Source organism: Lagenorhynchus albirostris, chromosome 12 (assembly GCF_949774975.1).
Source record: "Lagenorhynchus albirostris chromosome 12, mLagAlb1.1, whole genome shotgun sequence".
In the NCBI taxonomy this organism is placed as follows: Eukaryota; Metazoa; Chordata; class Mammalia; order Artiodactyla; family Delphinidae; genus Lagenorhynchus; species Lagenorhynchus albirostris.
Window position 1 is genome coordinate 42247651 of NC_083106.1, and position 27845 is coordinate 42275495.

Below are 27845 nucleotides of genomic sequence, written 5' to 3' on the forward strand. Positions count from 1 at the left end.
ACCTGTTACAGTAGGATCCACGTTTTAAAATATAAATACAAAAAAGTTCTAGGATTGTCACCAAAAATGAAATCAATGAGCGATGGTATTAGAAGTTATTTTCCTTTACATCTGCTTCTCTGAATTCTCTAATTTTTTTTTTTTTTTAGAATGAATGTGTATTTTTTATTCAAGTCGCAAGCAAATTTTTTGCACTTCCCTTTTCCACCAATTTTATCACAGTTTATGTCCTATCGACTAGGATTCTGGCCGTATTCTTGTTTCCTGGGTTTTATTTCAAACTGTCTTGAACTTTTCCTACACTAACTTTTGTTAAAGGCATTTCCTATTAACTAAAGTTAAAAGGTGACCTTTGAGAAACAATTTCAGATAGAAATTATGCATAAAAAGCCAGCTATCTTATAATTAGATCCTCGAGTTAGAAAGTGAATACTCTATGCAACATAAGACAAACCATAGCTCTTACCCTTCTATTTCCTGGTTTAACGAGAACGTCAAATTCCTTTTTAAAAGAGTACACATATACATTTTCAACTTGGCATTCCATATTCAGTAAAAAACTGTTCAGATTTTAATTACTGTGGAATTTTGACAATTTTACCAATGGCGAAGCTGAATTTTACCTCACTGTTACCTGGCAAAAAGCAAATAACATTTTACAATTCCAAATGTTTAATCTGGTAAAAATGAGAATATACTTCAATCAAGAACTTACCATCCAAAAAAATAGTATTGTTATCTTGTCATATGAGTTTCTCATTACATTTTTGCAGTCCCTACATGTTTAGAATGTAGCATTCACATAATACTATAGTCCATGAAAAGTGTATATTCTTTTATTGTTTTTGTTCATACATGTCGTTTCAACTTTCAATAGTAAAATTCAATAAATTTGATTCCTTAATCATAAAAACTTGCTTTACACATTATTTACATGTGGCCAAAGTCTACAGCCATACAAAACATCACAAGGATTTGACTCTATGCATGGTACCATCACACAGAAAGAGGGAACTAATCAAGTAACATACATTCAAAGATTAAATTGTAGATGTGTACAGTGTATTTGGCACTGTTCATTAACATTATAACACATTCTTCTCTTAAGACAGGCATTATTAAGCCTTAGTCACAATATACCAGAATTTGCTATTCACATCAAAACCAGCTTTCAAACTTTCTAACAGTAATCAGTGTTAAGAAACAAAACACAACCAGAATTTGGGAATGGAATTCAAACCCTCCAACCTCTTGCTAAGCTCCAAGCTGCCATCCATAAGGTAGGTTTAATTTGATAATTTTTCCATTGTGGGCAGCGTCAAGAAGAAACAATTTAAAGACAATATTCTTCAAAACACATCAAGACAAACAACACGTTTCTTTAAAGTTTTTATCAGTTCTTCTTGGGAGTGCAAAGGGACCGCTGATAATGCATAACTAGTAGATGATTTGGGCAGAAATTACAGAATGACTGATGTCATTCAAATTGTGGAGACTGTACTAACAGTTAAACTCATGGGAAGGATCTGGAATGCCTATATCTGAAATCAGAATCCTCAGCAACTTGTTTTAAGGGTCTCTTCCTACTTAGGACTATAACAGACTCAGGTCACAGGTTACAGATTTACTGTAATGTGTAACACTACACTGCTGTGAAATATAAGAAGAAATAAAAATACAAAGACTCAACTATTAAACCTTTAGTGGCTTTGGCTATATTGCAGTGGATAATTTATTTGCCTAACTTCATTTTAACAAATATTATTAAATCCCTTCACTTCAATCGGGCCCATTAAATTTAATTCATTAAAACCATATATATTCCAGAATGTTTAAAAAAGACACATGTTTATAAAAGGCATAAATTCAGTCTTCAACTAAGGCCAAAAAGCCTCAATAGAACATGCATGACAGTACAGGGGAACAGAAATAAAAAATTCTCTGGTAAAATTTAGAGATATGCTGTAGCATCACACAAAGCTTTTAGCAATAAATTAAGACTTAAAAAAAAAAGTCTCACAATGTACAAAAGAACTACAATGTGCAAAGTAATGTCACTGAACCAAAATTTAGTTTATATCATTTTATTTCAAGTGTTCTTTAAAATCATAAATGGGGTTTTGGAATCCAAAGTCAAAACATTTATTCTTCGTAGCCTCAGAATTTGGCAAGCAATTCCAGACCTTGCTTTCCAAATCCAGTCTTCTTTGCTATTTTTCAGACTCTGAGACCTAGTTTTTAAACTACTCCATTCTAAACATACAATTTTGGATAACTATTGTGCACTTGTTAATAAGATTCTTCTGAAAACAGCCCATCAAATATAAAGAATAATGGTTTCTGTCCGAGTATCAGCAGTGAGGGAAGAAAAACTAAACACCTATCAAAAAATCATTTCTTCATTTAAAAAGGAACAGAACCAGTGCTGTTCTCTGCCATGCAAGAGAACATGCAAAATTAAATTACTTTTGTAGACTTTGGTAATGTTTTATTACCTACACAGGCCTCAATCTTACTTAAAGATCATATTTTTATGCAAAGTCACCGTCAGGATTTATTAAGTAAAAATCCTGGGTACTAACATGGTCCTAAATGTGCTATTCCAAAGAGGAACAGGTTACTTTTGAGGAAAAGAGCTGCCTCGGTAATTTCCCTCAAATGCTTATTTAAATAAACACAGTTAATGGAAATTTTTTAAACCAGCTTTGGGTACTATCTAGCCCACTGCCCACCAAACAGAAAAGGAGATCAAAACTTTCTTTCCTTATTCAGGAAAGTTTCACCTTTACTTTTAAGATTACAACCTTTTCACCTTTTATGACTGCCTCATACAATATTTAAAATTTTTTTAATTCTGCATTTCAATGTTGTAAGAGTTCTTTTTCAAGTGATCTTCACAACCCAGAACACAGACAACAGAGCGACATTTTCAAGTCACACTGACAATAACAAAGAGATGAAAATGGACGGATGTCTGAAAATAGGTATTCCCTCTGCTCCAAAGGTGAGCAAACTTTTAACATGTGAACAACACAGAACTCCATTCCTCTGGAGATCCCTCAAACTCAGAATGCTTCCATTTAATACGTCAATATACTATTCTCAAAAATTAAAGTTTGGTCACTTGGAAAGAATGAACAAAAGTTATTCCCCTCCCCCCCCAAAACAACAACAAAACAGCTTTAACCACCCCTTTCTCTCCCCACAAAAAAGGGAAGTAGTTGGGGCTGAAGCCTGTAAATCTGAAATTTCAGCTCCTAAAACATCGCTGCTATTTGCTCAAAGGTGCAAGTCCACATATATCCTCCTCCAATACTTCCCCCATTTATAAGTTTATTTCCACACACGCACACACACACACACTCACACACACACTCACTCACTCACATGTACTCTTACTCTCAAGTAAGACACTTTTTTGTGTTTGTTGATAAATTATGAGGATTATGAACTAGGTGTGTACAGGGTTTCATAGGTGCTTTGTAAACATCAGAGTCACTTGAGTCCTTTTCTCCAAAAGCCTGAAATCAAATTACACAACCAGGGATCACTATTTTCCCAGACGCTGTTCACAGGCTGCATATTGACAAAGGGCAGAGAAAAAGTCCTCATAACTGATGTTCAGGTGGGAAGGCAAAGAGCTGAAAAAAAAATAAAAGGAGAAAAAAAGCAATTAGATGATATGCTGTAATTTGGAGGGGGAACCAGACGGGTAATGACCAAAAAGATTAAGGACAGAAGAAAGTAAATTATAAGCCTAGAGTACGTCAAACTATTTCTACTAAATGATTGTTAAACTCACTGTGAAACAGTTCAAATAAAATATAATCCCTCCTTTCACAAGAAGAGAAAAGCAAATTGTAGCGAGATGGAGATTCAGAACGTTTTTTTATTTCCAAGTTTCTAATTTTTATTTTTGAGGCTCCCTAACAATCTTGCACCACCAGGCATCTAAGACATAAATGTCATCTGATAGATCTCGTCTCCCTCCTTGGAAAAACCTTGTGTCTAAACCATGAATTTCTATACTACTTTTAAAGAACACAAGGCAAGATTCTGCTGATAAAATTTATTTAAATTTATTAAAACTGGTAGGTGAGTCTACAAAAGATTAAAGCAAGAACGAAAGCGGCAAAGTACCATAAACGCTGCACTGGACTTCAGCCTTTCTGAAGGCAATCTACTTAGGATGATAAGACTTATCCTTCGCTCACACAGATCTATGGACCATTTGAACAAAAAATGTATACATTATGTTTCTTTTATTTTTTTTTTGAGATTTTAAAGGGATTTTTAAAAAGTATTTTAGTTTTATTGGAGTATAGTTCATTTACAGTGTTGTGTTAGTTTCAGGTATATAGCAACGTGATTCAGTTAAACATATACATATAGTCTTTTTTGTGTGTGTGTGTGTGTGTGTGTGTGTGTGTGTGTGTGTGTGTGTGTTATGCGGGCCTCTCACTGTGTGGCCTCTCCCGTTGCGGAGCACAGGCTCCGGACGCGCAGGCTCAGCGGCCATGGCTCACGGGCCCAGCCACTCCGCGGCATGTGGGATATTCCCGGACTGGGGCACGAACCCATGTCCCCTGCAATGGCAGGCGGACTCTCAACCACTGCGCCACCAGGGAAGCCCAGTCATTCTTTTTTGGATACTTTTCTCATATAGGTTATCACAGAATATCAGGTAGAGTCCCCTGTGCTATATATACAGTAGGTCCTTGTTGGTTTACATTATATTTCTAATTCTAAGGATAAAGTGAAAATTACTAAGAGACATAACTTACAATGAATTCATTGGAATGTTAGCCCATTTTCAATTCTGACACTTTTATACTTTGGAATATTCTTTTATCCTCCAAGATGAAGGCACAGTGTAGTGCTAGAGAGATTCAGAACCTATTAAAGCATAAGTCCAGATTAATGCAAAACTGGAGAGCTATTTATAAAAGATCTCACTCAAATTTACTTCAAGAACTCTGCTTTGTCAGAGTAAAGCCAGTGTTACTTGAACAGTTTACAAAAGTCAGGCTGAATGCTGGCAGAGCAACACAGCATCCCCACATGATGATTACTGAAGCCATGTGGTGAGCAACCAATAAATGAACAATATTTATCTCCACAATTTTCGATTGCTCAAGGGGGCAACTACAATGTGAAGACAAGCACTTTTAAGACAAAGTGAATATACAGCCAGAGGGTTTCCCCTTAAGTATTTTAAAGACTTAAAATAATTTTCAATAATTAACATTAAAAAAAAAATCTTGAATTTATACAGCTTTACTTTGATGTTTTGGACATTTCAAACAGAATCAGAGCCAAGATCTAGTCAGATTACAAGACTCACATTAAGAATTCTACAGTCACATGAACATAAGAAAAGGACTAAACAAACCTACCATAATGAACTCCTGCCTGACCCTGTGGTTCTCTTCAGCTATGTTTTCATTATCCTTCCTTTTCTTCCCTTGCCAGGTTTATTGAGATATAACTGACATATAATCTTTATCCTTCCTCTTACTGCTAAGAATTCTGAAATAAGCCTCCTGTTTCCCTCCATTTCCTTATCTCTTAATAATCTCTGCTATCAATCTTTTACCTTATTCACTCTACTGAAATGATATTCTCAAGGACAAATGTAACGACTTTCTTTTTGCTAAAAGCTTGCTTCCAATGTCTTCAAACTACCCACTTTCCTAGGTTGTCTTCATTTTACGCCCTTTATCAACAGCCTCATCTCCTATCACTCCTCAAGAAGCACTTAGTGTCACTACCCCTCAGTGACTCAGAAGCAGTCTTGTTATTTCCTGGTCTGTCCCATCAGGGCTCCAGTCTTCTTCTCTACATTGCGATCAAGACACTTTTCCTGTCATCACGGTGCTTACAGTCTGGTGGACGGTAGACAAATATAGAGCAAACCTCAAAATAACATTATACAGCTATAAGAGACATATGTACAAAGATCTGTGGGAAAGCCTGTTAGGTGCCAGGATCTGATGCCCATGATCAGATTTAAATCCTCAACTCTGGATTAAAATGCCCATTTTACAAATATAGAGAAGTTTCAATAGCTTTCCAAAGTCATGTTAACAAGCTGCATAGCCAAGATTCAAACCAAGATCTATGTTCTAAGACATACTCTTCCTACCAAACCACTCCCAACCTCACAAAATATCACTGCTACCTTTCTTAAAGCCCACCTGAAAGGCACCTGAAATGACTTGGAAAACCCCCTGGGGTGGGGGGAGGAAGAGATAAGAGAAACACATATCACCATAAAGAAACCCAGAGTTTGGAGATTTGGGTTCTAATTCCACTTTATTACAAGCTTGAGTAATGTCTCTTCCCCATTTTCCTGGCCTATGAAATGAGGAGGCAGTACCGGATGACCTACAGCCCTCTCTGACCCTAACATGCTACATGTTCTTTTCGTCTCCCTCCTGCCCCCAGCTTGAAGCATTTCATACAGGACCCCTTGGTACTGTTCTCTTCTATGAACACATTAGGGAAGTCCTCTATTCTCACAGGTTCAACTACTTCTACTTCCTAGGTACTGACAACTCCCAAAGATCCATCCTTAGCCTTGACTTCTCATCCAAGCATCAATTCGACATCTTCATCTGCTCTCTTAAGTATTTCCATCTAAACAGACTCTGGCCTCAAAATTTTCTTATTCCTGAATTCAACATCTTCTCTTCAAAATCAATGGTCCCTTGACTTTCCCATTTGTCTCAATAACACCATAATTCACTCAGTCACTTAGGCTTAAGAACTTAGGAATCATTTCATTTCTACTCTAGTTTTTACTGCAATTATTGATAGTAAAGTGCTAGGCCTGCAAGTATACTTGGTAATTAGTTCTCATGAGAAAGAAAATTTGTAGTATATTCCTCCTAAGACCCAGAATTTAAATATATTCTAAGGCTCCTAAGTCTCTCCTTTATTTTAAATCAGGGGTCTGCAATTACAGCCTAGGAGCCTGCCACCTGTTTTTTGTAAACAAGGTTTTATTAGAACACAGTCACACACATTTGTTGACATACTGTCCATGCTTGTTTAGCTATACTAGCAAGTGTTTAGTGGCAACAAAGAAGAGCAGTTCCAAGAGATTATATAGCCCACAAGGCCTAAAATATTTACCCTCTGGCCCTTTATACAAAAAGTTTGCCAAATAAGCAGTTACATTCTCATCAGTGTATTCTCCCATAAATTATAGGCATGGCCTCATCACTTGTCTTTTTACCTCACCCTTGCCCAAACCCAATCTACTCTAGTACATAGTTGCCCAACAAATCTTCCAGAATCACCATTCCCACATTACCCACAGGCTCATCAATTTCCTACTGCCTCTCTAAACAATTATACACATTCCTTATAATGATATTTAAAGCATTCCCAATGTCAACACCCCCAAACAATTTGATTTCACCTTATACTGCTATCTAACACTAACTCTCTGCGTTGGTGTGGCCAGTTCCCTATTTCTTTCAAAGGCGATGTTCACGCCCTGCCCCTCCCCCCCAGCCTTTCTTCTTTTTTCCCCTTGCTCACCCCCTACACTTCCCACCTTTTCTTTAATTACAAAAATTCTACCCATTTTATATACCCTGGATCAAGTCACATCTTTTCTGTGGAATCAACAACTCTGGCCCACAGCTTTCTCTCTCACTCCTCATCTCCTACAATGATTAGTTTCAATACCAAACATTTGCACAACCACATGCTCTCTTGTGTCTGAGTCATTGATACAGGTTTTTATTTCACCACTGATACTGTCAAATACCTGAGGGAAAGGGTCCAGTATTATAATTCTTCGGGAATTCCCACCACATCTAGCACGGTGCTGGGTTCAAGAAACTCTTGCTGGATCGAACCAAAGTCAGTACACTTTTAATTACTTACACAATCTCAGTCAATCTGATGTGCCAGGGAAGAAAGCCTAGTGTGCTGTCCACAGGACCAAACTTCAATACTAAATCAGGATCAGGGAAACCATTTGAACCTTGGAAAGATAAAAAGACACATGAACTTAATACACATTGCTTACCAAAAAATGACCAATGGCAAAATCTGTTCATCAAATTGGTTTCTTATGCTTTACGTATCTGTTCTCTTCAGCTTTATTTGTATGTTTCCATACCCCTATTCCATGGCCCAACATCTACTTTTATATCTATGTTATTTCCAAATGTGGAAGTTTTCTCTAAAGGCCATTTAACTGGATTGATTACCTGATAAGGAGAGGTAACACAACTCCCATCCTAAACCCTACAAGTAGCCCCCAAATTCCATCTATCTTTCAAGACTCAACTTAAGTGTTCTCTTCGCATCCTGGGACCCTCACTGCTTTAAGGACTTAATACTTATTCTGGCCACAGAACTAAATAACTTCAGAGGTGAAAAGCAACTTAAAAAGTTATCTACTCTCCTTCCTTCCCCATGCTCTGATTTTACAGAGCAAGACCAACTCCAGAAAGACCAACTTCTAGCTATATAGTACAAATGTTCTCAGTATTCCCCAGAGCCCAAGCTCCCTGGGAGGGGAAAAGGAGACTGTACACCTGCATCAACCAAGTTCTGGCCATTTTTTGCTTCACAGACTGGTTTCCATATGAGATCTGGCTTGAGAGAAAAATGGGATAGAAATATTTCAACTGCTTAAAAATAAAGTAAAGTAAATCTTAAAATAAAGAATCACTGCTATAACAGAAAAGATGCTTTAATCCAAGAGACTCAGGTTTTAACAGCTTCTAATAACCTCAGTTCAGCCACTAACTTTCTGGTCACACAGTCTCTCCAGGGCTTAGTTCCTCATCTGTTAAATAAGGGGACTGGATTAGACAGGTCCCTTCAGCAGTAATAAAGAATTATTTCCACAACAAAGTCTCTTTAAAAGTCTATGTTGGCAGAGTGAATAGACTAAGTAGAACACATACTCTTCTTCCTGCTAAAAAAGCAAATCCTCTTTAGTACACACACACAAAAAGAAAAGGCAAGAAGGTACTTCTGGCTAATAGTGGTGTGAAGAGGGTGACGAATCCTCTCCAAAAATAACATGTATTAAACTGGACAAAACCAATCACTTAAGAGCACTGGATATAAACCAGAGCAGATGACTATTCTTTAAAAAAACAAAACACCAGCTAGAGCTTCAGGTAAGAACTGTAGGTCTTTTGGTCTTCCTGCCTGGGAATGCCCCTAACCCCCATGTCTCTATCTCCATCAACTGAAGGAAACAGTAGTTTTACCAGCAGGGGACTGACAGCAAAAGCTAGCAGATTTGCTGCTTGTAGCCAAAATATATGGACTCAATTTGGAGGTTGTGGGCAGGAGGGAGGGAGCAATGGTGAAAACCTATGGACTCAAAAGGAAAACCCACAGCTTTGTTACCCCGAGGTTGTAGCCCCCCATTAGGGCAAGCAGAACAATGGATAGAAATTTAACAGGGAGATGCTGGAAACACTGGTTCATTTAAGCTCTCCATATATCCAGGCTGACTAGGAAAATACCACATGCAAGGGAAGAAGGAGGGCAAGCAGGACAGGGTGGCAAGAAAGTCCAGTGAAAGGTAACAGCCAAGGAGACCTGAGAACTGACTTGAATGCACCCTCTAACATCACACAAAGATCTTGGAAGCCTTACAAATTTAAGGTGTTTGAGCACAACCAGTGTGCAAACCACTGTCTGACACATTAAACTATGCAGACACAGAATGCCAGACTAAAGAATAAAATTAAAAATAGAAAAACTGAGCAGAGACAGCAGTAGTCACCTGTATTTATAGACAATATAATCCTGTATTTAGAAAATTCTAAGACTCTACAAAAACAACTACTAGAACTACTAAGTGAAATTTCAGCAAAGCAGGATACAAAATCAGTATTAAAAAAAACCAACCTGTATTTCCATATATTATCAACAAACAATCTGAAAATAAAGTTAAGAAAAAATCTCATTAACAGTAGCATCAAAAAGAATAAAAGTCTTAGGAATAAACTGAAAAAAGTAGAACTCTATACCCTGAAATTATAAAACATTGTTATGAGGAAAATTAGGACCCAAATAAATGGAGAGATATACTATGTTCATGAACATAGTGAAGATTGTGAAGATGGCAATTCTCCCCAAATTGAGCTACAGATTCAACTCAATCCCTATTAAAACAGAGTTTGTTTTTTTAAATTGACAAACTCATCTTAAAACGTATATGAAGATGTAAAGGACCCTGAATAGCTAAAACTTTGAAAAAGAAAATCAAAGTTGAAAGATTTACACTACTTGAATTTCATAGTTTATTACGGTAGGCTATAGTAATCAAGACACTGCAGCATTTTAAGGACAGACATATAGACCAATGGAATAGAATAGAAAGTCCAGGAAAAAACTCACAGATTCATGAAAAACTGATTTTCAATAAAGAAGCCACAGTAATTAAAGGGGGAAAACACAGTCTTTTCAACAAGTGGTGGTGGATAAATAACTGGTATCCCTTACCTCACATCATTCACAAAAATTAAGTTAAAATGGATTAGACTTAAATATAATAGCTAAAGCTATAAAAATTCTAGAAGAAAACAAAGTAGTTGCTTCATATTGGCAATAAGAGTGGAGATTAACTGCAGTCACAAGGGAACTCTTGGGGGCGACAATATTCAGAGGGTTTGCTTCTGTCAGATTAATGAGTTAACTTAAGGATTATGTACATTTTCGTTTATCATGGGTCTAAAACCCCTGCAGTCAATACATGGTCTCCAAAGGCTATCTGAAGGATTACCTTTGGTCCCTGCATCACTTTTAGGACATCCTCAAAACTACTCTCTGGTTGGGGACTTATAGGATCCAGGAAACAGTCAACACCCCAGTAACCGCTGCCTCGAGAACTCCTACAATGGTTTACTTGAAGCCTATTCATTCAGCCTCGATAGTTAGGCAATGACAGAGCAGAGAATAGGAAAGTAGGGTAAGAAGTGAATAGTCAATGAAAGTAGGGAGTTAGTGAGACCAAGAGGCCAGAGAGGGACTGTGCTCTGTAATGGACATGTAAGAGCAGAAGAAACAAAGAACTGAGGGTTAAATAAATGACTGAGAATTAGAAAATGGATGATTAATAAGTAAGGTAAATGGAGAATCTATGTGAATGAATAAAAAATATGTCTGAAATTGTATGGCTATAGAAGCTATCAAAAGACATGAATTTGTTAGAAATATTGCCTTTTTTCAAAAGGATCAAGGATAATGCTAATAAGCAAAAAAGACCATAAAGTTAAGGCAAAAAGTTCCTAGGGAACTTTAGAGAGAATAAGCAAACTAAAGGCTTTTATAAACAATTGAAGAAAAACAGATAAAATATGTTACACTTGGTATAACGTGACAAATATAGTGGTAAAGTTGGTATAACATAAGAGAAAGAATACTATAAAAGGAGTCACGGATGATAGCAGTATAATATTCTTGGGATTGTTTCCTAAATAGCTATTAAGTTCAAACTTAATATTCAAGAGAGTTCAAACTAAAAAGAATGAGGAACACTGTATGTCAATTATATCTCAATAAAACTGGAAAAAAATAAATCAAAATAAATTTTAAAAGAGGGAGGCAGAAGCAGAAGACCTATTTTTAAGAATATTCACCACTTCCCCCCAAATCCTTTTAGATCGATCCTCTCCTTTACCAATAATTCCTCATGCAAGTCAGGGGAATACAAATTTCATTATCTCAAAACTATTTTCACATGTGTGTCTCTAAACTTCAGAAACATAACAAGTATAATGACAACAACAATAAAATGGAACTTAGATAGTCTCCTTCATATTGTATCCTTGTGGGACAAAACTAAGAACAAACATATATGACTTACTAAGTAAACTGTCTAACATATCTACATCCAAATCTGTGCATTTCTTTTGCTGCTGAGCTACTAACTGGCAGAAGTCTTGAGCAGCTCTCACAATATCTGCTTTTCCATCTTCTGGGGACAGCACCTTCACTGCCGATTGGCAATTTAAAACTGGAGAAAAAAAAACAAGATATTTTTAAAAATACCCTCTTCCAGATATATTTCAAAATAACTTAAGGACTATGTACATTTTTGTTTATCATGGGTCTACAACCTATGATATTAAGAAATATTAAGTTCAGACTAAATTAAAAGTACAGTTCTTATAGTAAACAAGAATCTTTTAAGCCCTTCAATTTCAATATTAAAACATACCTGGCTACTCTCCTCTGAAAGAACCAATATATAACATTTGTGTATATATTTACATACAGCCTTCTTTTCAAAGTGCTCAGAATGACCTTGTATCTGTGAATAAATCCTCTAGAAAACAGAAATTTTAATTATAGGGTAACTTACAATTTCCTACTCAAAACGCCATCTACAATTCTAGTACAGTCAGCAATAACACAGAAGACAAAAATGAAGCCTATAGGAAAAAAATGTGCTTCAATAGAATATGAATTGTCTGTAGCACACACATCCACCTTATCAAATTCTGATTCTGTGGAGCTGTTTTACAATTGATAGGATTCTAGGTAACTGACAGCAATGCCCAATTCTTTTTTTTCTTTTTTTAATTAATTTATTTATTTATTTATTTTTGGCTGTGTTGGGTCTTCTTTGCTGTGCGTGGGCTTTCTCCAGTTGCGGCGAGCGGGGGCTACTCTTCATTGCACTAGGTGGGCTTCTCATTGCGGTGGCTTCTCTTGTTGTGGAGCACGGGCTCTAGCCGCAGGGGCTTCAGTAGCTGTAGCGCACGGGCTTAGCTGCTCCGCAGCACATGCGATCTTCCCGGACCAGGGCTCGAACCCATGTCCCCCTGCGTTGGCAGGCAGATTCTTAACCACTGCACCACCAGTGAAGTCCCAATGCCCAATTCTTGTTTATGCAATTCTTTGCCTGGTAGAGGTTCAATTATGTTCATTCTAATCCCATTGAAAAACAAGTTTTGCCTCTATTCACATATTTATTTCAATATTTCTGATCTATAAATATCTCCATTCTTTGGATTCTCTTTGAATTGGCTGTAAAATCTACCTGGTTCCTGGTTGTTTGAGTTAAATAAAATCTTTAACATGTGTTTATTTTTTAATATCCATGAGTCATGATTTTATCTTTTTCTGAATATTATCTTTTAACAAGATGAAGAATGAAAAGTCTAACTCTGGTGATTAAAGATGGTGATAATAAAGACTAACAGGGCAAAATTAATAAGTAAATGAATGAGTAACAGAATCTGCCTTGAAACACAAAACATATCTGCATATGTTAGATATTCAATTTTACACTCACACTTACCTTGATCATCTTTGTCATTACTATTTGCAAACTCTGGTGAGTATTTGGAACAATCTAAGCCCAGGAGTTCCTGCTGTTGTTTTAAAATTTCATCCATCAATCTGGAATTATTTCTTTTGAAAATACCTTAAAAAGAAAAAAAAGGGAATCCCAACTAGGTTAATTTATCCTCTTCAATGATTAACGGATGCTTGTTGTGAAAACAACACTGGATCCAGAACTGAACAATTTCCAAGTGAATCACTGATGACTAATCCTAAACTAGAATCTAAAAGGAAAACATGACAACAAAACTCTGTTATTACAAGAGTCTGGCTTTGGGCTAAAGTCAAAAAAAAGGACAGGGGTAACAACTCTGTGTCAATATGAATATGAGAGAAATTTAGACCTAGAAAGAAATTTTAAGAGACCATTTATTTGACACCTTTATTTACAGATTAAGAAACGGATGCCCAGGTCTCAGTAAGACCATTAAGAGACTTGTCAGAGAACTTATAAACTGCAGCAGTGATCCAAAGCTTCTATCTTCCTCTCTCCCAGCCTAATGTAATTCCCCTACAGATTTACTCTGTGCACACAATACTATCACCTCAATTTGATTCATTTGTTTTTATGGTAAGAAGAAATAATATGAATTATGTAAAAAGTAGAGAATAGACAAAAGTACAGAAAGCAAAATTTAGTAAATTCAAACAAAGCATGAAAATATATTACATAAAATTGTTTCTGATCCTCCAACCATGCACAGAAAAATTAAAACTATAATTACTATCATATCACTGAGAAAGATGAAGGAACTATGTGACATATATTTAGTATAAAACTAATACAGAGAGCTCTAATTAAAAACAATTTGGCTATTTTCAGAGAGGCCAGCTTTCTAGTGGCCATTGCCTTTTTGATCTTTAAAAGTGTTCCTTCTCTGTATTCTCAGTCCTGTCTTTAAAACAGTTCAAAGATTAACTGTGAGAGAGAACATAATAAGTATATATATAAAATAGCACAGAATCTGCTGAATATGCTGTATAGTGGCAACTTGGTTGAATATGTGTAATAGCAGTTCAAGGATGAAAGCAGTCTCCTCCGGTAGGGAAACACTCTGTAAACAAACAAGCAAGACTTAAGCTGAGCTGACCTCAGAAAGTTAAAGTGAAGAAAATGGAGAGGATAGTTAGATGGGGAAGATGCTTAAGAAAAAAAGCACTGAATGCTCAAAAGGCAGACAAATGCTGCTGGTACAAATGATTTGAGAAAAGGGGCAAGGGAATAGGCCTAATTTTTATTCATTTTGCCTACCCAGTAGGTAACCACTCATTTCCTGTGGAAATGTGTGGAAATCTTTATCTTTAGGAAAACCAACCTGGTGACAGTTTGGTTTTTGGTGATAGAGAAAGCCAGGCAGCCGACTATTGCCATATTCCACACATAATTTGATAAAGCTGTGGAAAAGGATTCACTACAAAAGACGAGTTGAGAGAATAAAGAATATGACTTGATTAGAGGTGCACAGAGAAAATTCTGCGACTTTAATCCTGGATAACAGAAAATGATAACATTTTTAAAAAGAAGGGAAATTCTACAAAGAGAACTGGTTTGAAGGAAAAGACAAGTTTAGTTTTAGACAGGTGATGACAGAATATTTAAGTGGGGTTATTGTAAAAGTGATTAAGAGACATGAGGAAAGGGTGTTCAAAAGAGGTCATATAAGCACCACGTGGGTAGGGCTCTTACTGTTTTGCTTACAAACACAGGGCCCTGAGGCTAGCACAGGGCCAAGCACAGAACAGACACTCAACAAATAAATGTTGGTAGCAAGACCATGACAGGTCAGAGACCTGTTTCCTTCTCAAAATCCTATCCTCATCCCAGCTCGTGTGAGTATCTCCCCTTGGATCAACTCCCAATCTGCTCCTTGAATGGCCGCTTCTCACTCTGCACTGAATCCTTTTCCTCTTTCCCTCTAAATGGAGATTACTCCTCAGAGTTCCTACTTCAGCCCTCTTCGTGTCCATGTGCTCCTCCCTCTCTGGTTCTAGTCACTCACGGGACTTTAATACCACTCAACGTCAGGACCAGGGTAATATGAATAAGACAAAACTGGGGGGACGGGGTGGAGGGTAGTTTACAAAAAAAACCAGTAATTAAGATTAATAATAACTTGGTGTAAAGTTATTTACATAACTGTCTTTAAAAATTAAAATTAATGCAAAACATCCATGATGAACAAAATATTAAAATTTTAAGTAAAAACAGGATCAGCATTTTGTTCCTAACATTTTCAGTTCATTCAAACATCTAATCTTACCTTGAAGTTCTGTAAGCATCTGAAAATGAACAAATCTAAAACTTGGCAGCTTATCTTTTAAAGCTAGCTCTCAAACACTTATATTACATCAGGTTAAAAAAAAGAAACAGTACTGTAAGCGTGAAACTTATATGCACTTAGGGATAAGGCCTAAAAGAGAACAGGCAATATGAGAACAGTAAATATGTAAGGTTGATGGGACAATAGGTGATTTAAAATCATAACTGCTGTAAAGCTGTTTATATTTTTGTGTAAAAACAAAAAAACTTGGGCTTCCCTGGTGGCGCAGTGGTTGAGAGTCCGCCTGCCGATGCAGGGGACACGGGTTCGTGCCCAGGTCCGGAAAGATCCCATATGCCGCAAAGTGGCTGGGCCCGTGAGCCATGGCCGCTAAGCCTGCGTGTCCGGAGCCTGTGCTGCGCAACGGGAGAGGCCACAACAGTGAGAGGCCCGCGTACCGCCCCCCCCCCCAAAAAATTAGCCCTTATTCTTGTTGTTCTATTTATAATAAAGACATCACTACCTGCTCAGTCAACCAGGCATCCTCCTTGCTCTCTAGCATTATCACCACCACCCCCAATGCCCTATTAAGATGCTAAGCCATTTACTCTTCTACAGCAATGTTTCCCTGTACCCATTTCCTTTTGTCCATTGTCCCCACTGTTTCAAGCAACAGTCTTCTTTGTAATATTAGAACCACCTTCTAATGGGCCTTCCTGCCCCTTCTAGCATGGATCACTAGACTAAGTACCAGATTGATCTTCCTAGGCTACATCTGTAATCCTCGCACATTCCAACTTTATTATCTTCAATGGCTCCCAAAATGCTTAATGTATCAAGAACAAACTGCTCAGATCAGCATCAACATTCCATTCTACGCTTCCATACTCGGTAGGTAGAAATAATGTATGTTTATGAAATAACTGAAGCTTCCAATTTCTCTACAGTACTCTATCCCCAGTATAAGGCAATTAGATTGCCTTATACTGCCCCCCCAAACACCTGGAGTGACTCCAACCTTCATCCTTTGTTACCTCCCCAGCCCCACACCTATAAAATTCTAATTCTTCACAGGCCAGCTGAAATGTCATTTATCCTCAAGAAAACTTTGAGTCCCCCAGCCAGATTGAGCCAGGCTCAATTTCTCTTCTGACTTACCTCACTCCCTCCAAATACCCACATTTTGCTCAAACTCCTTAACAAACCAATATTCTACTTTTTATTAGTTACAGCTTAACTCTCCCCCACCCCACTGTACTGTAGTCTTACTTGTGCACTTGGGTCTTACCCATTTCTTTCCCCCTAAGGCACCTTCCACATAGCAGGAGTTCAACGTTTACTTAATAAACTGAATTATCAGTGCACAGAGTGCCACCTAACAACAACAAAACCTAAAAGGACATGTCACTGAATGGAATTTTTAAGAAATTTCCAGGAAACTCTCACAATAAAAGGAGACACTTCCTTATTGCATACAGGCAGAAATTCTGTTAAAAAGAAAAAATATTAGAGGCACAAAGTACCTTCTATAAAGAAGACCTCCATGAAGTTATTTTAAACTGAACCTTTGTCTTGGCTGCTTTGGATGAAGACATGAAATTAAAAAGTATAGCTTCTGAGAAGTGCTAAATGCATAAATAAGATAGATTGCCAGCAAAATAATTCCTGATACCTCACAGCTTGACCCCCATCCAGAAATCTGATTATACTCTATGGTACTTATTTCCCATAAGCAATATTCTCAGCTTATAATTTTCTTCAGGATTCAAAGTCTACACATACACACTTCACATCACAAGAAATGCAACAAGTTATAAGAATGCCTTTGAGTGAGACAGGCAACTCCTCTGGCGATATCATAATAAATTGATATGTGGAAGAGTCTTTTTCTCATATCATAATTCATCTTGTTTGCCTTCACAGAATTTAAACTAAAGCCAAAATGATGTAATATCAATAAAAGTAAAGAAACTATAACAAAAGTCATTTTATGCAAAAGGAAGTTGAGACTGTATTCATTTAGAAATAACTAATCTAAGGGAAAAACATTAGCAAATACTCAAATTTTTCAGAAACCTGTATTTTACAGAGTTATATAACAATGAACTGCAAGAATTATTTTATCCCATCCTTTTACAGATGAGGAAATAGACCCAGAAAGGTCAAGCAATTGTCCTTGGTCAAGAGTCTAAGACTTTGGACTGAAATCCAGGTCTCCTGGCTTCTAATTATTCAATTCAGTAACTATTTCTAATGCTGATAACCAATGCTAAATCCACCTTACTATTAAATTTTGAATTTCCCTCCCCCAAAAGTTAAACTTCATAAAATAAATAAAGCTGACCCCTTTACAAATGAGCAGAATGTTTTGAAAAAAACTAAGACTAGAGCTCTTTTTAAAAAGGCTTTTAAGAAGTCACAAGGTAACAGATATTTGAATTCTTTAAGAATGACTTGGGAATATAAAATAAGTTTTTGCAATAATGACTTAAAGAATTTTACATTATGCTTGTTGCTCTACAACTATATCTCATGCACTCTCAATTTCCCACATGTCAGCTAACTGGAAACATATATAGAAAAGCTACATGAAAGAGCCGAAATTTTTTAAAACACACACATGCACACACCCAGAAAAACCTACAATTTCCAAGAAAGAATAAAATATTATGTTAGGAAAGGTGGACCTCAGAAAGACAACAATGTTTTTGGTGTTTTTGATAAACACTAACTATACCAAATGTAGATTTCTTTTTATATCCTAAGAAATATCCTTTTCTAATTCTAGTATGATGTTCAAAGTTTAGACAATAAGGATATGTCCCCTAACCATCCTTCCCAATAAATTGAATGTCCCTTAATCTTACTATCATAATACAATTATTTCTGGTTTTTAACATTTCCTAGCCTTTGTCCACATGCATGTGTAATCTTGGCATATATGACCATGCAATTTTGTATCCTGCTTTTTTCACTTGTATAACATGTATCCTTCTTTGGTGGTAGTCTCATGATTGTTTTAACAATTGCATTATTTAACAATAAAGGTCTGAATTCAGAAAACATTCCAAGTACAATGGGAGGCCATTGGAAGGTTTTATTCAGAGTTTGAATAGTATTACCAAAAAAGATCACTTTGCTGGTGGGTGAAGAATGGATTATACAGGGGTCAGAACAGAACTGAAGATAAATTAAGAGGCTACTACAGCATTAATCCAGGTGAAAAATAATGAAAACTCAAACTTGGACAACTACAATGAAGAACCAAAACAAGTGGCAAATTTGGGATATATTCTAGAAGATCAAGATTAGAGGTAGAACATGATGTAGAAGACTCACATCTAAATTTTTAGCTTGAGCAGTTGGTTGGAAGGTATTTTCTGAGATTGGAAAAAAGCTGAGCAAGGCAGGTTTGGGGGGGAAATTCGAGAGTACTGTTTTAGACATGTTAAGCATTTGAGATGCCTAAAGAAATCAAAGTGGAGATGTTAGGTAGGGTGAGATAAAGGAGCCTGGAATTATAGGAGAGATAAGGACTGGAGATTCAAACCTGAGTGTGAGCATTGGAACAGAGTCACACCATTCGTTTATGGCCACTTTCTGACTATACTGGCAAAGTTGAGTATTTGTGACAGGGACCATACAGCCCACTAAGTCTAAAATATTTACTAGCTGGCCCTTTAAGAAAAAGTTTTCTGACCTCTGATCTAGGAGATAGGGTGAACATCAGAAAGACAAGGGCACACATACAGCACAAAATCCTAGGACATCTCAACTTTTAGAAGTGGAGAAAACAAGCCAGACATAAGGCTCAGAAGGAACAGTCAGCAAGATAGGAAGAAATCCAACCACACATGATGTCATGGAAGCCAGGAGAGAAAATATTTCAAAGAGAGTGGAATTAAGTATGTCCTATCCACCAATCAGGTTATATACTGTTCGGGATATAAAGACCTTATTGGGGTCTTTAATAGTTAAAATTACATTTTAGAATTACTTACAAGTTTCAACATTCAGTCTACCCTAACAATCAACTATGTACACATTAACTGGGTAATAACGCCATGATGTAATAGTTTTTTCGAATTAAGGGAACCAAGAGTTTAATTAAACAAGTATTCAATCAGCAAATCTTACCTGTATCCCTTAAATACTGCTTCTTCTAAAATTTACATGAACTGAATAATCAATTATAGAAAATGAGACTTTCAAAATACACGTTTAGTATTTCTTTTAGATCTGAAATTTGAACTTTTATGTGATTATTCCTTCCCTTCTATAGAAACAGATTTTTAAAGAAATATCTAGCAAGTGTTTATAAGAACAAGGGAAAGGAAGGGAAGAAAAGCGAGATAAACATTGAAGCAATCTCTCTGGTTACAAAGCATCTCACCAGCTAAGGAACTAAAGTAATACTTTTTTGCAAATAAACGCCCATCCTTCGAAATAGTCTACCTTTCTTCTTTTAAACAAGACACCTAAGTAAGTTATCTGGTAGTTACCCTCATTTAATTCTCTAACAATCCAATTATAACACTATTAGAGTCAACCTTCAGAGAAAAAAACATATGGAACAATAATTAAAAAAAATCTACCAATAAAATTTTACATGACTGAAGTAGTCATAACAAAATAAATCTTACAAGCCATTAAACAATTTTATTTCAAGAGAGAGCCCCAGGAGGGCTTCCCTGGTGATGCAGTGATTAAGAATCCACCTGCCAATGGAAGGGACACGGGTTTGAGCCCTGGTCTGGGAAGATCCCACATGCCACGGAGCAACTAAGCCCGTGCACCACAACTACTGAGTCTGCGCTCTAGAGCCCATGAGCCACAGCTACTGAAGCCCGCCTGTCTAGAGCCTGTGCTCCGTAACAAGAGAAGCCACCGCAATGAGAAGCCCGCGCACCGCAACGGAAGAGTAGCCCCGCCCCCGCTCACCGCAACTAAAGAAAGACCGCGCGCAACAAGGAAGACACAATGCAGCCAAAAATAAATAAATAAAATACATAAATTTTAAAAAAGAGAGAGAGAGAGAGAGAGAAAGAGCCCCAGGATACCTCATAGAACAACAATTATACTGGAATGAGCATGTTGTACCAAGAAAGATATGCGTGATGGTGGCACAGCATACGGGAACAAGCGCTGGCTAAATTTTAAGTCCCAGTTCTTTAGCAGGAGAGATGTTTAAAATAAACTAGCCAAGTGGGCTTTCTCAGCCTCTGACTGCACATTTTTAAAATGAGAATGTCTTCCCAGACTCTGCTCACCTGACAAGGAAACAGTTCAATACAGAGCAGGAGCTCCATAAAATTAAATTTAGTTGATTAAAAAAGTCAAGTGTGTCCTACGACTCAAAGAATGAATGTTTATATTAGTAGTATGAAGAAAATTCTATTTACCTTTAAATATCTTTAACAAATTATTTCTACTACCTCTAGATAAGTACCCACTTTACCAAGACTTTAAGATGACACAACATAATCAGGAAGAGTACTAACATGACTGTACTGTGGTTACATTCTCTTCTCAGTGGAAGTCAGTACAGCATAATGCTTAAGTACCAAAGCTTTGGAATAAAATCTGATTCAAATTCTAGATCTGCCCCTTCCTATATATGGGTTCTTGGTTTTCTAAGTCTCAGTGTCTTGACTGCTAAAAGTGCTAAGGATTTAATTCACTTCTTTGCATAGCATCTAGTGCATAGTAAAAGTGCAACAAAGAGTAATTATTACTATTAAGGAAAGGTTTATTTTCATACATAGATCCAGTATGGTTAAATAGAAAGGTACTCGGAGAATGAGGTCAGTTCAAAAGCAGGACAGAGCTTTTCAAAGACAAAGCAAAACTGGGGATGGAACAGTCAAGAGAGGCTACTTAGCAGGTAATAGTGAGAATTGATGTACAAGGATCTATTGATAGCTTTTGACAGGTAGATAGCCCTTTGGTAGAAAAAGGGAAGAGGACATCCCAGGATGTTAAGATAAATGTGAAATTCTGTATATTTTTGAAATGTACTATACAAAGGTGAAGATTAGAAATAGAATGTTACCTTACATGAGTTTCCACATGAGGGAAGACAAGTACTCTAGTTTGTATTGTCTGTATATCAAATCTAATCACATTTATATTTAGACTTTCAACACTTCTGGCAACTCTGTATTTCAGCGTAAGGAGAACAATACTTGATAAAATTATATTTCCCAACAGCATCTGTGTCAGTGTGCCAAATAAGTAAACTAGGGCAAACTATGTTCATTTCCCCCCACTACTTTAATTAAGGCTTCTGGGTACTGGTGTTGGGAAACAAATTACAACTCAGTTCATCATTCTTATCTACAAGAAATGCAGCCCCTTCTTCCAATTCAAGGAATATATACTGACCTACTCATTACACGCAAACACCAAGCTACAATCTGTAGGTGAAGCAACAATGAGAAGGACAGCTAGCATCTGCAAAGCTTACAATCTAGTAAGAAAGTTCGGGCACATATACATACGGCTACTACTTCACAAAATGGGAGAATGGAAGTAACTTTAAAGATGTACGATATTTAAGGAGATTCAAGGACAGAGCAAGATTAGGAATGGAATAGCCGAGAGAGACTACCTAAGAGGTGATAGTTTGGATAGACTTAAAAGGATCAATGATAGCCTTTTGACAGCTAGATAGCCATTTGCCAAGAAAAGGAGAAGAGGACACTCCAGAAGGAGGGAACATCTAGTAACCTAATTATGGATGCAGCAAAAGGGATATAAAATAGTGAGAAATATGTTGAGAAGGCTGGGAGTACACAGGGCAGATCTTTTAAATTCTTGTGTAAGAAATCTGAATCCAAAAACCATTTCCTACGATACCTAGTATAGATTTACAACTACGGAAATAACACTAAAAAGAGCAACACAAAAGGTTTGTTTTGTTGCTGAATTCTCACATAGAAGGCAATGCCTTATTCTGGATCACTCCAATTTACAGTAATATTAAGTAATAATTAACTGCAGCACTATTTACAATAGCCAAGACATGGAAGCAACCTAAATGTCCATGGACAGAGGAATGGATAAAGAAGATATAGTACATATATACAATGGAATATTGCTCAGCCATTTAAAAAGAATGAAATAATGCCATTTGCAGCAACATGGATGGACCTAGAGATTGTCAAGCTGAGTGAAGTCAGTCAGAGAAAAACAAATATCATATGATTGCTTATATGTGGAATCTACAAAAATGGTACAAATGAACTTATTTACAAAACAGAAATAAAGTCACAGATGTAGAAAACAAACTTATGGTTACCGGTGGGGGGAAGGGTGGGGGAGGGATAAATTAGGAGATTGGGATTGACATATACACACTACTACATATAAAATAAATAATAAGGACATATTGTATAGCACAGGGAACTCTACTCAGTACTCTGTAATGACTTATATGAGAAAAGAATCTGAAAAAGAGTGGATATATGTATATGTATAACAGATTCCCTTTGCTGTAGAGCAGAAACTAACACATTATAAATCAACTGTACTCCAATAAAAATTAACTAAAAAATAAAATAAAATAGAAATAAAAAAGTAATATTAAGTAATAATTAATATTGAGACCCACCCAAGATTATCTTCACTTATGAAAAGGAACATGAAGGATGAATGAATAATTTGATGTAATACAAGTAGTAGGGTATCCTTTCATTTGTGTTAGGGTCAAACTTCAATGTGCAAATGTATCATATAAGTAGCTTAATAAAAATAGAGATGCTCAGGTCCCACTCCCCTAATTTGGTCTGATCAATAACTGTGCTGAATCTGTATTTTTTATAAACACCCCCAATGACTCATTCACGGATGGTCCACAGACCACGTTTTGAAAACTACTGCCCTACAGCAAGGTTCTCAGCATGGCACCAATACAGCTGAGCAACATGAACAGGTTCCATCACTGAAGATAATAATGTATCTGTAGGTAACTTGGATCTAGGCGTACTTCAAGTGAACCCAAGCAAGCATAACACCCCTAAGGCTACAGCACCAAAAGCCCCAAACTCCAATTTTTGTACCAGCCCCATTATGGTCTTAAATTATAATAATGTAGACAAAATAGCCAAATCTCCCTTCTAGAATTCTGAGCTCAAGAAATACCTGAGAAAACAACTCCAATTTCTGACAGATGAAATTATAACTTGCAGAAATTCTTGATGATAATCAGGAAAGAGTGCAGGTAGATGAAAATATCAGTCTGTTGGCAGAGTCAAACCAAGGTAAATATCAGTGGATTTTTTTTAGTCTAAGAATTAAATATAATCTAAATCCAACTATAATTAGAATGAACACTGATTTAAATACAAATTTGGGAGGTTAAGGGGCACAAGACAGGGGAAAATGGAAGGTGGTACAGTAGCTCGTCTCCAAGATGGCTGCCACCAGCCCCAGCCCCGACTCCTGCTGCACAAGCCATCTTCTCATCGAGAGGTGAAGTCTACCGCTCCATTTTCGTGATTTGGGGCAGACCTGTGACTTCTCAGACCAAGAGAATACACCAGAAGTAACAGTGTATGATCTCCTAAGCTAGTTCATAAGAAGTCTTGCAGCTTTGGCCTTTGGCTAATTCTTTGGGAACGCCTATAAAAGAAGTATGACTACGCCAAGGCCACTATTAAATGAGGAAACTTAAGCTAGCCATGTGAAGACAGATGACCAACCTGTCCTCATCTATTCCAGCCATCACAAACCAGGCACTAAATGTATGATAAGAAACCTTTATGTCCCAGCTACTACCTGACTGTAGCCTTATGAGTAGAACTAACCCCAAGGAAGAACTGTCCACCTGAACCGAGTCAACTCATAAATTGTTTTAAAACACTATGCTTTGGAGTAGACTACAAAGCTACAGATAACCAGAACAGGTGGCCAAGCCTTCATCCTACCTCATTTCTCAACCTTTCATTACATAAACTTACCTATTATATTTACTGATCCCAACACACTGCTCGATGCTGTTGTTCAATCTACTCTAATGGGAATGCTGCCAATGGGGAATTCCCCATTCTCTCTCTCTTTCTCTCTGTCACACACACGCACACACAAAGAACACTGTACTGATTATGCTAATCCAAATTCTACCTATTTTTGCAAGGCCCATCTCAGATGTCACCTCCTATGGACATATGGAGGTTACCTTGCTCCTCAGGGATTTTTCTCTTTTTTTCTCCTTAAAGTCTCTTCCATTCACTAGCATTTATATATTAGCTTGCATTAATTTTTAGTAACTATCCCTAACTTGAGTATAAACTCTTTGAGACAATTTCTTATACTTCTTTGTATCCCAGTAGGTACTCAATAAATTGATGTTTAAGAGTATGTCAATAGGATTTTTAAAATCAGTTAAATATTTACATAGAAATAGGTTTAAGTGAAAGTTTGGGAAAACTGAATATAGCTTAAGTATTTACAGTTCCCCTGAAAAAGGAATAATTTTTCTCACATATCCACATGGCTTGATCGCTCACCTCTTTCAGGTCTACTCAAAAGTCACAGGGGCTTTCTTTGGCCACTCTATTTAAAACCGCACCCCCTACTCCACCACTGACTTTCAACATTCCTCTCCACGTCCCCTGCTTTATTTTTCCTCTTTGCTTTTATGATCTAATATATTTTACTCATTTATAATATTTGTCAGACTTCCACTAAAATGTAAGTTCTATGAGAGTAGGAATTTTTGTCTGTTTTTTTCACTGGGGCACTCTCATGCCTAGAACAGTATCTGGTACTTAACACACACCCAATCTGTCACCTGTTAAATGAATGAATCAATCAGTCAAAACCAAGGATGAGTAAATTGAAAGCCTCTTATTTCAAACAATGAAATTAACCTTTATCCCTTATTGAAATTGCTTTTACAGTAGACACAAAATGCTCTTCAGTCCATGCACTGAAAATGCTCCGTAAAACTCCTTTTGCTTAGCTTGACTTCTTCCTTTTCACTACCAATCATTTTTCTTTTAGCGAATATGACACAGGCTATTTCTGAATCACATCAGCAACTTAAGAACAGGAATTGCCAGAACAAGGAAGTGTGGCAATATTATAATCTGCGTTCGTACGCAGCCACCAATTTAAACTATTCAGCTATTCATTTTCCTTCTCTACTAGAAGGTAAAGGTACTTGCTTTAAAAGAATGCCCTGGATATAAGTGACTCACTTAAAGTGAATTCACCACATTGCTCAACAGCTTTAATTAATTTCCATTTCTGCTTCACTTACTTTTTTCCCCCAATGTTTCTGTTGCGTTGCTTAAGCAAAGAGTGCATCGCCTTATAACAGTCTTGTGATTTCTATTGTTCTGGCAAGCTCCATAACATGTCAGCCCCTGAGTATATTAAACTTTACCTTTCAGGGTAAATTTTCATTTGATGATGACAGGCTATGAGTCACCATACTCCTTGCTGGCTGCAAGGAAGGCAATCAGTCAACCAAAGATTACTCTAATAGCCTGCAAGAGGTGCTGTCTGACCTCAACCTAACCTTTCTGACAAAATGTCACACTTAAACCTGCCTAACAAAGACTTAAAGATTAAAAATCAAGTTGTAGCTTCTGTGAGCATACCAGTAATTTAAGGTACTGAACAGAGCCTAAGACACTAGTTTTCTTTCCTTCATACCAATACTCCTAAATCATTCTTACCTTTAAGGAAATACCATGGCTTTCAGGATTTGACTGAAACCCAAACATGACATTTAGAGCCTTCCCCAACCTGATCTATTCATTCTTCAACATCCGGCTTAAACGCCATTTCCTCTGGAGGAACTTCTCAAGTTTCTCCAATGAGAATTTCTCTTCCCCCTTCTCACAGCAGTTACTAATTCCCAACATTTGTTGCTACCCATGCCACTGATGTGAGTGTGTCTACCCTCCACCCCACAAGCCTGAGAATCCATGAAATTCAATGTAAAAATCCAAGGAATATGCCCAGCACTGTGCTTTAGGTTTGTAGCTACGCGAACAATGTTGAAGTCTTGTACCTACAAAAATTCCCTACAGTGAAAATTTCCTCAATCAAAACTTATGGGAGGACAAGTACTGTGTTGGCCCCTGAGGATCAAGGATCGCACAACAACCCAGACCTCCGAAGACAGACGGTGACCACTTTCCTTTCTGTCTATCCAGTCTCTCACGTACTCTTCATAAACCCACTTCAAATGCCACCTGTCCCCAACCACTTAGCTTACGCATAAATCCTCCACAGCCTGCGGTGACTTAAGAACAGTGCCTTGAGCCTCTCTGAAGAACCACTGCGGTATAACAAAAAGGTAAATCTGTGGAAAAGCACAGACTGGCTAAAATTTCAATCCTCCTATTACTACCTCTCTAACTTTGGACAAATCAATGAATGTTGTTATCTCAGCTCCCTCATTTGTGAAACAAGGGTACAGAAACATCATCCACCTTAGTGGGACATTATAACGAATAAGAAATATTTTTAAATATGTAGAAGGCGACTGAACCGAATTCAGGAACTTAGTTGGTGTCCAATTAAGCCTATCTCCCTTCCTCGAAAGCGCCAGCACCATAATTTGCACTTAAGGGCCTCCGGACGAGGTAACTCGCGGAGCCGGGATGGCTGTGCCGAGCGACGCGCCCCGGGTCCACCTGCCCGATGCGCGGTACCCGCGGCCGGAGACGCCCCGGGCCCCCTACCCGCTCCCGGTCTCACCTTGGTGGTCGTAGACACTAATGTAAGAAATGCCCACGGCCATACACCACACCACGAGGCTTGCGATGTCCGAGAAGCTGGGCTCCTGCTCCTCCTCGGTGATCACCAGGCCCATGTGCACAGGCAGCTTCTCCAGGGAACGGCCGTCCGCGCGCCAGCGTAGCCGCGGGTGGGCGGCGACCGGGGTCGGCCCCCCGCGCGGATGCCGGTGGTGACGGCGGTTCCTGCCGTTCCTGCCGACAGCCAGGAGCTTGGGGAGCGTGAAGCCGAGCGGCGCTAGGACCGCGGCGGAGGCGGCCCGACAGCAGCGCCGCCAGATCCAGTTCCAGGTGCCGAACCGAACACGGAGCCAGGAGGTGAGCGTGCGGTGCAGGCAGAGCAGAGCGTGCAGCACCCGCCACACCAGCTCATACAGCCCCGTCATACTCTCGTGGCGCCCGGGCGCCCTCCTCTCTCCTACACCCGCGGCGCGACCGCTTCTCATCCGGCCCTGCAGCCGGCGCGGGCCATCTCTCCGCGTTCTCCCGCCCC

The 27845-nt window shown here is 37.9% G+C and overlaps 1 protein-coding gene across 2 annotated transcripts; it reads right to left on the minus strand.

Moving 5' to 3' along the window:
- NUS1 (NUS1 dehydrodolichyl diphosphate synthase subunit) lies at positions 1-27845 on the minus strand. Of its 2 annotated transcripts, none has more exons than XM_060168099.1 (5): positions 27315-27845; positions 13295-13420; positions 11855-12004; positions 7900-7999; positions 1-634 (listed from the first exon to the last, which is right to left on the minus strand). In XM_060168099.1, exons 1-5 carry the CDS (start codon positions 27796-27798, stop codon positions 631-633), a joined length of 864 nt encoding a protein of 287 aa, XP_060024082.1. In that variant the 5' UTR covers positions 27799-27845; the 3' UTR covers positions 1-630. The 2 variants fall into 2 exon arrangements, with proteins under 2 accessions (XP_060024082.1, XP_060024081.1); XM_060168098.1 differs by lacking the exon at positions 1-634 and adding an exon at positions 821-3641.